This window comes from Varanus komodoensis, unplaced genomic scaffold (genome assembly GCF_004798865.1).
Source record: "Varanus komodoensis strain SLA01 unplaced genomic scaffold, ASM479886v1 scaffold45, whole genome shotgun sequence".
NCBI lineage: Eukaryota > Metazoa > Chordata > Lepidosauria > Squamata > Varanidae > Varanus > Varanus komodoensis.
In genome coordinates, this window is record NW_025336011.1 from 5,211,441 (window position 1) to 5,223,663 (window position 12,223).

General features: G+C 42.3%; 1 protein-coding gene across 1 annotated transcript; it reads right to left on the reverse strand.

Annotated features, from left to right (window-relative positions):
• Nucleotides 1-3,107: 3,107 nt before the first annotated feature.
• On the reverse strand, nt 3,108-12,150 carry LSM12 (LSM12 homolog). Its single transcript, XM_044444718.1, has 5 exons — nt 11,819-12,150; nt 9,414-9,547; nt 8,713-8,822; nt 5,743-5,869; nt 3,108-5,048 (listed from the first exon to the last, which is right to left on the reverse strand). The coding sequence occupies exons 1-5, from the start codon at nt 11,937-11,939 to the stop codon at nt 4,956-4,958; spliced, it is 585 nt and encodes a 194-aa protein (XP_044300653.1). The 5' UTR covers nt 11,940-12,150; the 3' UTR covers nt 3,108-4,955.
• Between the last annotated feature and the right edge of the window lie 73 nt (nt 12,151-12,223).

Genomic DNA, 12,223 nt, shown 5'->3' on the forward strand with positions numbered 1-12,223 from the left:
GTCTACTAGAATCAAGACCAGCCTTCCCCAGTGGCTGGGGGAGGAAGGAGTTGCACCCCAACCTATCTGGATGGCACCTGGTTAAGGAAGAATGAAAGGCCTCGCATCAGCCACCCACCAACTTCTGTAATAACCCTGTCTCCTTGCCTCTCCCACCTAGCAGATCCCTGATTCATTCCAGCTATCCTCAATACCTGACAGGGTCTGCCCCACTTCTGGGGGGTTTGTGCTGCTGGGTTGTGATGCCCTGTGGCACCTGAGGCTCAGCTTTGACCATTCTATGTTTTCACCTCTAGCCATTTACATCTTCTTCAAGATTCCTTCTTCACAATCCCTCCTCTGGCCTCATTAGCCTTGTTTTCCCCATGTTTCTCTATGACTGGGTTTAGACAGCATGGTAATGCACTGAACTATGGTTACTGACTTGTTGAAATTTGAGTTATGTTGTCTGACCCTAGCTGCACTAATAAGCCATGGTTTTTTTTTAAACTATGAGCTACCCATTAAGAATACCCATGGTTTGCTGTTGGGTTGTCAACTATGGGTTGTTCATCATGATGTTATCCCAGCCAGGCTGAGACAACACAAGAACCCATGTTTCAACAGCAATCCACACTCAACTCATCCTTTATCCTGGTGTGTGGGTTACTGTTTTATCTGAATCTAGTTTGTATCTCAAGGTCCCACAGACTTTGAGAAGTTTTGACCCCATGCAAACTTACAGTTGCCTCCTTTCTTCACAGCATCTGGACTGCTTAGTTCCCTGACCAACATCCTGTGCTACAGCAGCTCAGCCTGTAGTCTGAGGCTTCTCCATCCAAAACATGTAATAAATATTATTTCACATACATATGCACATGGCTAGCTTCAAGATTTTGACAGCCTCTGGGCAAGGTACTCAGTGGCTCCTCTCCCTCAACAAGTATAACTTGTTGAGGGAGAAATAACTAAATACTGTGATTTCCGTATAAATGTGCAAGATAGTATTATTTCACTGTTTCAGCTAAAGGAGAAGACACAGAAGTATGGAAGACACACCACAGGACAAATGGCAATCCTTCTCAGTCACATCTCTGACTGGTCCTAAGCATTTCTTACGTATTTTAAATACGCATGGCACTTTGGGGAAGAGTCACAGACCACAAATATAGCAAAAGAGGAGATAAAATCACAGGTGGGGGACATTTTTGGCTAAAGAGCTGCATTCCCTTTAAGGCAATCAGTTGGAAATGTGGTTGCATGCTAGCAATTGCAGTACTCCGAGCAGTCCTGGGAAAAGCCAAGGCCAAAAGTGACTTCTTTACCCTACACCCACTTTCACTCCCTTCCTGCCTGGGAAGGAAGATCTACCTTGCCAAAAGTCTGAACTGATTCCTTAACAAAGGGGTTTGAAATTGGGCTGAGCTCCTACAGCAGCAGTTTGTTCATCCCTGAAGAAGTAAATGTCACATTTGATACATTTCTTCTCCCATTTGTAAGGAAACGTTCCAATACACAAAGCACAGAAAACAAGTTTCTATCCCCAGCTCTACTAGCAGTCTCTCTAAATGGTTTCAATTTTTTTCGACAACAACTCACATTATCTTACTTCCTTCTAAAGCCAAGACTATTAGGACATCAAATTTAATATCCAAGTTTGTTCAGTTTGTTATCCTGGTATATTCCAAGGTAGGACAAAAATTTCTTGTTGGGGGCATCTCTGCTTAATGGCCGCCTTATAGAACACTTGGCAGGGAAGTACTAGATCCCCCTTCTGCTGGCCGTATTACATCTATTTGCAGTTTCCACAGTCTCCCCCAAATTATCCAATTTTTCTTCAAAACAGAATTCATTTTGACTGCATAAAATGAGTGCCTAACGTGCATCCTTTAAGTGGCAACAACCAGTATCAATTTCATCCCACACAACTTAAGATTTGCCAAACTCAACAGTGCTTTGTGTGAGCTCATGAAAGGTAGTTATAAGGTTCTGAAGCTTTCTTATGTTAGTCCACAAGCATAATGAATTCTGCAACAGCTGCCATATGGTCAGTTGCAAGCTTACCAATTCAGCATTACCAGCTCTCTTCCTGAGGCGTGCTAAGCAAGAACAAAAAGGGACACAGAACACAGTGTATGTAGGATTTCTGTACCCAAGTAGGTACAGTTAAAATTCCAACAACTGCAGCAGTTTCTTCTTGAGTGGAATGGGCACACACTCATCTAGAGAAAGAGTGGGAGAAAGATGCATATCTTGAAAAGGAATGGGAGTTCAAGCTTCTGGTGCAGCCAGCTAGGTAGTATGATCACCGTCCTTGGTTCCAATTCTTACTCTCACCCAAAGCTGGCACTAAAACATGAGCATTACTCCACCCGCAAAGCTAAGGTCCCACATGAGCCACCACACAGAGAAATCCTTATTTGGCAGTCCTGTTCCTTCATTTTAAGAGCAAGATAAAACCCTGGATTTCACCCCTCCCCATAATGCTCTATTTTAAGTTGGTTGGCTAACACTGCTTTAAACATGCATTGTACAAAACTGTAGTGTCTGTTGACTGAAATTAAACCATAAAATAGTTAATAAAACCCTCCATTCAAGGATGGAGGGTATATGGATGCCTCAACTTAGATGGGATGCTATACCGCTGGTAGTGGGGGCAGGAGGGAGGTGGCAGTGTATTCCTCCACCCCACTGTGAATGCTTGCCCTGGGGAGTAGAGCAAGTTTGCATCTTGAAACCTTTGTTTTCTGCTTCCCACCCATGTTCCTAAGGTACAAGCTGTTTTGTTTCTTTTGTTGCCATCAAGAATGGAAACATTAAGCCACTCACACACTGAAGCATGACACACAGCAATGTTATCCATTTAAGGAACCATGGAACGAATTTATCCAGTGTGTAAAAAGACCATATCCAACAACATAACACGCATAAGCAACTGCATTCTTCCATGTGCGATTCTAATGCAGAGGCTGGTGTGTATGCTTGCACAGAAGCTACTGAGTACCCATTAACAAATCTGTGTGAAGATACTCTCAGCCCTTTAGTTCATGGCACTGAATACAATCTCTCTTTCCCCAAACACACTCTACCATCCGCTTTTAAAAGACAGAAACCCCCAACACAAATGCTTGTTTGATGGTTAAAAAAATTCTGGGTTTTTATTGGTTTTTGCTAGATAATACTAAAAAAAAATCCCTCCATTCTGAAAGGCAGGGCTTGAATTATTTAAAATTTGATCCATTTGTTTTTTTTTTTAAAAATGGGGGTTAAGGGGAAAGAGATCATGGCAAAAAAAATCCTTTGAAACCTCACATTTTGTCCAAATCAAAATTTATTTACTCCCCTAAGCATATTTCTAAGGCAAGGGTATTTATGAAGGACAGTCAGAGCAGTCGGCCTGGGAGATACAAACCAAAACAAGCCTGCAACTCGGACCTTTGAGAGTAAGGTGATCAGAACAGTCTAGAATGTATTCTAGAATGTGGCTGAAATCTATAGAAGAGCATTTTGGACAGGAGCAATATCCTTGGACAGCGGGTCATATTCTGCAAGTAATATGACACTACTCTCAGCAGCGAAGATCACTTCCCCCTAGAGCACCAACATTATCATATTGGAATTCTCCAAGGAACAGCTTACAGTGCCCAATCTCAAAGCAAACTGGCATTTCAACATTGACACTTCCATTCATTTGATACAGCTGTGCACCCCTGGAAGGGTTCAAATGCCATGTGATTTGCCATGAGAAAAGTTGATTCAGTAGCAGAAACAAAAATGGCCAATTCAATTCCAAAGGGATTCACTTACATGCTGTGGAGAAGTGTGGCAAAGATCCTAGAGAGGTTCATCTACTGCCCTACCTCTTCAAATCATTTACATCAGAGGAAAGAGGGCCAGCACAGATAGGCTAAGGCTGAACACAGACATGAGTGGACTTGGCCCAAACCTTTTGTCCCTTCTCCAACCCCAGTTTGGGTCACAAAGGGCAAAATACACATTGTTCCTCATAAAATCCATTCAAGCAGTCTTGCCCTACGGGCAGTGCTTTGGCATGGCCAAATAGTACGAGGAGGAGGAAGCTATCAAATCTCCCAGTTTTTATGCCCTTTGAGAACAACAATATTATTCCAGAAGTACCATAGGGTGCTGGCCAGGAACAATTCCACTACAGTGGTATTAAAAGGCCCACATTTATGAAAAACATAACATACAAGTTCAACTTGTGATATGATCATTAGGAGGAAGCCTGCATCCTGTGAGCATCTGTGCGCATAAAAATGCCAACTGCAGAAGACGTGATTGTTAAGCATGGAGATTTACTTTTTTTTCCTGCCATGATCCCAGTTCAGAGTACTGCAAGAAGCAGAAAATACTTAAAGGACATTTTATATATATATATATTTATTATATATATATTTTGAGATAAGAAAAATAAGGCTAATTCAAGCCTTGCCCTGTGCAAACAAAAACCAAAATGAGAGATCGCCAGTCACACAAAGGTCCCGATTACATTACCACAGTCAGCTTGTTATTTTCTGTTCTCTCTCTCTCTCTCTCTCTCTTATTAGAACAAACTGGGGAGCTGAGTTCTCCTCTGGTACAAGAGGAAGGGGGGTGGCATGGAATTGATTTCAATAAAGCTAAAGAAAGATTCTGGGAGGGAGAAAAACCTCAAATACAAGACAGTTGACTGTTCTAGGAGGGGGGAGAAACCTGGTGGGCCAAAAGTAAAGAGTCTGTTAGTCAAGTAATGAATGAGTTTTTAAATTATTCTCTTGTTTTTGAAGTCTAAAGTTCGGAAGCTGTGGGTCCCACCATTACAGGGCCACCACAAAATAGAAGTGAAATCCCCCTGCCCTCCCCTGACCTCTTTTGGAAGAAGTCTGTGTCATCTGCTGCTGCGTGTTCGAAGGGTTCCCCCCCACCCCCACCCCCCGCAGGAGCAATCTGTCGCAACCAGGAAAGGCAGGCAGGACTCAGGACGAGAGGGCGCTTTCCTTCTGTGTTGGCTGGACTTGTGAACGCTGCATCACCTTTTGGCTTTCGACATCTCTAAAATGTTTCTCAACCTGCATGGAGGAAAAGGAGGCAAAGGCGTTAGTGCCAGTCATAATTAACCATGCCACCTGCACGTTCAAGGAACCTAATGGGTGTGTGAGTTTAGCTGCATTTTAGACTGCTGTAAAAAGATCCGCAAAGCAGCTAGAAACTCCCGCAACTGATTGTCTCTGCTGACTACAGGTAGCAGCATCGAAGTGTATTTGAAGGAGACAGGCAAGACACGAACTAGAAAGAGCAAGACTGTTGCCTCAGCCATAGCCAGAGAATGCACTTTCTTCAGTATGACTGCAGGGCAGTCATACTGTTTGGAGCGAACATGGGACAACTGCAAAGACGCTAGCATAATGCTTTGTATCTCAAAGGAACATATCACAGGCACATGCCTTTCAAATGGAACATGACAGAACTGTACACTTTTCATTCTGCCATGGCAGCACTGGGAAGTTCTGTTCTATGGACAGAAGCCGCACTCAAATGATTTTAGTTTTTAATCACTTCCTGTTTGTCACAAGGAATGGTACCTACCTTGACAAAAAAAAAATAGTTTGCGCCAATCAAACTAGCTGTGAAGACTAAGAACAAATGGAGGAGTGGACAGTTTGTTTTAGAGTTGGCACAACAGCAGAACCTGTGCAGCTACCTTTTTAGTTACACTTTCTCTTTTCTCCTCCCCACCCCTCAGGCGATCCTTGATCTACTTACTATTTTGCGTACATGACTTAGGGCACTCCCCTCTTTGCCTTTACAGTTTTCCACTTGGTATGGAGGGGCAATGACAACTTCTTCCATCACAACTATATTCTTCTCTTGCCATTTACAATCTTTAATACTGGAGGAAGAAAACACATAGATTATTTGTTTTCTACACACATGCACAGGCTGAGTACAGGTACAGTACAAGAGAGCAAAGATCATAACTTGCTTTCCCGTGTATCCTCCTACTCCAATAACTTTCCCTTTAGCCCAAAGAATGCCACATTTTTATATTATGTAGTAGCACTAATAGGGACATGGCAAAGAAGTGGAGGCTGGAGCACATCAGGGATTATAATCCAAGGAAGCTAAACAGCAAAAGGAAATAAAAGAGTCTTGGCAAAAAAAAAAGAGCAGTGCTAGGGCAGAAGTCCAGAAAAGCAAGATTGTGTAAGCAGTTGTGTAAGAAATGCCTTTGCCAATATAGATATTGAAGAGGGACTAAAATATCTTAACACCTTAATGAGTTTAATCCAACAGAAAATACATCAACTCATACAGAACATTTTAGTCCCAAGAAGCAGTCAAGTGTCAAAGACATGAAGAGGACTTTCCAGGGGCTACTTCACTATGGAAATGCTGCCCCTTGTGAAGTCACCAGACTCCAAGTCTGAGCATATCTCAGAGGTACAAAGAGCTACATTTAGGAGATTACTCGGAAGTTCAACAACCCAATTTAGTGCCTGCTTATCCTGGACACATTGCTTGTACTTAGGACACTAGCATGCTGAAGCACAAGCTGGGCCAAGCTCCTATTACCAGTGTCTTGACATGGATAAATATCGCAGATGACACCCAAACCACTACTCATTCACGAAGGCTCCTTCTCAGATGCCTATGGTTATCATGCAGACACTGAGCTGGAGCCATTTCAGGAATATAACCTTAGAACTAGAGCCAGCAGATCTTGTTTCAAACACACACAGGACTATCCTATATGCAAGCGATATATGAACAAGGCTAGAGGATTACTTCCTTGGTGCTTATCAATGTCATTAGCACTTAATTTACAGAGGCTCCTGTGTCCCAACAGCCAAAAGCATTTATGTAAACTTTTCAAGTAAACAGCCATATCCTGACAGCTGGCAAATCTGATGGCCACCAGAACTGTTATTCTGTGAATCAAAAGGAATCACTATTCCTGTTTCTAGACTAGTCTCCTACTAGGTCCAAAGCCTTATTTAGAGTAGACTCAATGAAATGGGCCTAGACCTTAGGCTGCACTTGACTAAATTAAGTCCCATCCATTTCAGTGGGTCTATTCTAAGTAAACGATGCCTAGATGTATCCCCTGGTTTTGAAAACAAATTAGATCAGTGAACTTATCACAAGTGCTTTAAACCAGCTTTCCCCAAAATTGCGCCTTCCAGGCACATTTGGGCTGCAACACCTAGAATTTTTAGTCAATGGCCCTGATGGATGGGAAGTCTGGGAGTTGCAGTCCAAACGTCTCTGAAGGCCACCAGGGTCGGGAAAGGTTGCTTTAAACTGTATGATACACAAAAAGAAAAATGCACTCTTCCTTTTCAGGTTTACAGCATCAATTAACTGAAACAAAGTAAGCAACTGCAAGTCCAACACTAACTAAGCATTTAACTCACATCATTTACAGAGCTATAAAGAATACCTTAAGATTAGAATCTTAAAATGAAAAAAGTATAGGCCAGATATTTTATCTGGAAGCAAGTTATTTGAATAAGCAGCTATATATCTATCATCATGAACAATTTTCACCTATAATAGTTCTTGTTGCACCTTTGCTATAGGATAATTTTTGACTCTTTGGAAACAGTGCCACTCCCAGCAAAAGTGTTAATTCTTTTCAGTAAGGATCGCACATAGGTTTCCTTCACCCATTTATGTCAACATTAAGATTTATTTCCAAAACAGCTGAAGGGACCCACTTAAGAGAATGCAAGTGCAAACACGAAAGTGAGGAGAAAAAGTACAATATGAGCACATGTATATTTGGGCTCACTTATAACCAAGCACAGTATTTAAGTTTACTGATGGGGTCAGCCAACACATCAGATGTGGCTCTTTTCAGATGTGAATGCTGAACTTGGTGCGTATACAGATGCATATCTTTGCTAAGGGAATGTCATGGCACTTGATGATTCCATAAATTGTTTTTATATATTCAACTAACCATGTCCTAATGTTCTCTCTTTTCAGTGGATTATTTTGTTTGATATGTATTTTGGAGACACAAAAGTCATGCAGGTATCTTCATAAATACAGACTTGCAGCCTTTATTATACACTTTTACAATCCAATTGATTTTATATTTTACTACACACTTTCATTCCATTTTTTTTTCGCTAACTGGATGACATTTTGTAGACATAACAAGCTTCATTATATTAAGCTTTTATGAAGCACAATTTGCACTACCACTGTAGCAATAAGTTCAACAGCTCAGGTTTCCATTCAATGTTTATATTTTCTCCATAGAACATTCAGTATTCAAACCACACTTGGAAAAAGTGATTTGGGTCAGAAACATGTATATTCTGCAGTAAAAAGTCACCCAGTTCTGCACCACAGAAATTCATGTTATTTGACAGAAAATAAAACCATCCAGATAAAACATGGTAGGCAACTTGTGCCCCTCCAGATGTTTCAACTCACAATTCATCTGAAGTTCTCCAGATGTTTTAGCCTACAAATTCCTCACCTAACATATTCTACTACAAGAAGCCATGGGGATTGGGCAAACAGCTGTATATTGCTTGCAAGATGCAGGCTTTTGAGGAAGGAAAAGAAATATGGAAAGAAACTTCTATCAGCATTTGATGGAATTACAGAACTTGGGAAGGATGAAAGCAATTTCACTGCTCAGTTACTCATGTGTAGCTCCCTGCCCTCTTCCTAGTTACCAACTGGTCCCATTTTCTCTCTTCCATCCTTTCTACTCACGTCTTGTGTATAGTCTGGAAAAGTTGCTGTCCTTCCAAAGAGACCCCAGCACTAATTGCATATGCCTGGCTCAGTTTTTCTTCCTTCTCCATCCGTGCTTTGTTTGCAAGCTGGAAAGGAGAGATACAAGATGCAGAGATCTTAATATTGGTCCACAAGTAGCAGCATAGACTTCAAATCTTAAATGGGAGTGCTGATTACTGGAAACACTATTTGGACGACTAGGGATAAGACTTTTAATGAGCTGAAGTCCTACAAGGTAGTTGAAATAAACCCTAAACAATGCACTGCCAGAACATCTCCATACAGATACACATTTTGCAAGTAACATGTTTTCAGTGGATCTACTCTATATAGAACACTAGATGCAAACCCCTGCATTTTAACTAAGATGCATCAGTTACATCTGATAGGCTTCCAACACTGCTTCTCAAATTTAAGACTGCCACTGCTGAAAGCAAGGACTACTGTATCTTTACTATGCTGCACCATAAACCAATTACAAGTTAAACAAAAGGATATGAACAGTGGCTTGAGAACTATACTTGGTACTATCTAAGGGAGCATAACCACTAGCAGTGTCAGGCTGAAATTCACAAAGGAGCCAGCGAAGTTAATGGAGTACTTCATACTAATAGTTTGCAAGCAGTCACGTAATACTCTCATAAACAGGAAGACCCCTCTCCACAAAGGATTCTTACCTTGTTAACATTGAGTGACGCTAAAGGTGGGGGGGTTTCTGTACGGTCATTAATTATTTCCACGTCTGAAACATACTGTAAATTTATAAGCAAGATATCTGCATGGTTAGGTTTGCCACTTGAAGAAGGGCATTCTGAAGAAAATCATTAAGGAGAAAACTTCCCAAAACTTCATTTCAGAGAAAGAATAAGTTACCAGTACCATTGCAGGAAAGAACTTATAATATGATATCTGAACTTATAACCTGATGCTCTCTTCCCAAGAATACATGCAATCTCTGCATTAGTTTCACAGGAGACCACATTATATTTCTTAGGGAAAAAACCTCTTGAAATAGCAAATACACATGTTGCAGTAGCTAACGTTGCCAAAAGCAACATCTCACTAGTCAAAATCAGGAACAAAAAGCTGACATCAAATGCCCCCTCTAGGAATGCTAAACTCAAGCCTTGAAACAGGTAAATAGAAGCTTTTAACATACTGAGCATGTTTAGGAGCCAGAGTATACCGGCTTTATCCTTCACAAATTTATTTAATCCCTTTTAAAAACCATTTAATAATTTAATTAAGTGCTATGGAAAGAAGTATTTTCTTTTCTCCATCCTAAATCTCCAACCAATCATCCTAGGTTCAGGTCTAGGGCAACACACTTCTATTTACACAATTTCTCTGCAGCATGCCAAATTTTATAAACCCAAGCTATAGAAACAGAACAGTAGAAAGCTGAAGCATCCTCACCATCTTGAGTGCCAATTTGTTCTTGCTTTATGCTCTTGAAAGTTATTTCAAGTGGAATGACACAGAACAAACCCAAACTTAAAGACAGACTATTACTGCACATACCTCTTCCCATACCTGGCTTGAATACCTTCTGGCTGCTCTGACCATGGGGGTCAAGTAGTACATCAGCACTGATGTCAACTAGAGTCAACTTTGTTAGCAAAGCTTACACCTCACTGGGCTAAAGTGGGCTTTGTACTTAAGAGATGAAGGACAATCACTCCATGCCTGCAGGAACCCTCAGGTTCACAATGGATTTGTAATATATACAGAAAATACCATTCCTGCTGGTACACTAATTACATTCCCTTTATTGCCAGGGTGCATAAAGAAGACCAAGAATTTTACCCCAAACCTTGCTTCATCTTTATAATTTTATCAGATTTACATATAGAAACAAACCACCAGCACTGAAATGCTGGATTTCCTCCTCCCCAAAGAGTCAGCTCCTGCAACTCTTTCTTTCAGTTCCAGTTTGCATGCTGAGAAATATAATTTAATTCCACACATTCTTGTTTGCCTTAATGTTCTCAACACTAACTACAATAGAAGTGTGACAGTTCTGAAGCCTCCCAATGTGCTTTCCCACCCACACCAAACACCCTTTTTCAATATTGACCACATACCAATTCACATCAAAATGGTCAATTGATACATGTCCCAAACCTGTTGTTCAACTTTATCAAAAAGGATTCACTTACTGATGTTCATCACTTGATGACAGCAACTTCAAATAAACAAACATCACATAAAGCACATAGATTAGCACAGAAAACTTCCTCATTACCACTGATACAAGGCTTCTGAATGGAATCAATGAATACATTCAGATACATTCAGATTACTTGTCACTGAGTATTAAGAAGTCAAATGAAACTCATGCCTGAGTGAGCCAACCTTAAGTTCAAATACTTTCCCATCCTTCACACTGAAAGGATTCTGGAACACCTGCCTAGTTTAACCTAAGACTTCTCCTTCACCAAAACCTTGTCAGGTCTCCCTTATCTTGCCAGAACACCAAAAGCCATTTTTCTAGACCCTTTCCCCATAAACAGCACTATCCTAAAACCTGCCTGAAATCATGCTTCACTTTCCCCCATCTTAACAAATAGACTAACATTTATTCCCCAAGCATTTCATTTGGACTTCCATTCGCAAACACGATGTTTCCCTCTTCTTACGCTAACCAATTACTCTAATACTTCCCAGATTTACCACTCACTCTATCTCCTCTCCCTATATTTTCAAACCATGGAAATACAAAACAGGCAAAAGATATCCGTCAAGCTCAAACAGCATTCCGCCAGCGCAACACCGCCGCTCCCCCCACCCCCCTCATCATTCCTCTTGCCCCAAACCATGCTCGCGGCTTTCCTTCGTCTCCAAGACACCTCTAGCCGCCCAAACTGCCTTCTCCTGCCTCTCACAGCTATTAGAAAGTTTTCTCTGGCCCAGGCACCGAAGCTGGATTAGGCAAGTGAGCTCACATACCCACACATCCCTTTCCCACACACCAGATACCCCTCGCAGGCCCGGCGCCGGCATCAACCCTTGTCGCCCTTGCTCCATCGGGGCCCGGCCCAGCCATGCTCTGCCCTTTCCTCCTTCCTCACAGTAAGGATACTGAGCGCCAGCATCTTGGTGGGGTAGTCGAAGGCTACCACCTCGCCCTGCAGCCGCTGCTCTTGGCAAGTCCGGCACGACACCTGGCTGCCCACACTGAAGTACTCGCCCGGGGCCGCCATCTTGTTTCAGGCCCAGGCGGCGGCGGCGGCGGCGGCAGCACCCCTCACGCCCCCGCTGCGCCACAGCAGCAGCAGCCTCCGCCGAGAAAAAGGAAGAAAGGGAGGCCCGGGGAAGGGGGCACCGAGACCTACCCCGGCGTTACAAAAAGAAACCGGCGCGCTTGCCCGCCTGGCTGATACAGCCTAGGCGGAAAAAAAAAAAAGGGCGAGGAGTGGCCAAGGCGACGGCGCCCCGCCTGTACGTCAGCCCCTCCCGCACCCACGCACGCACGCGACGTCACCGC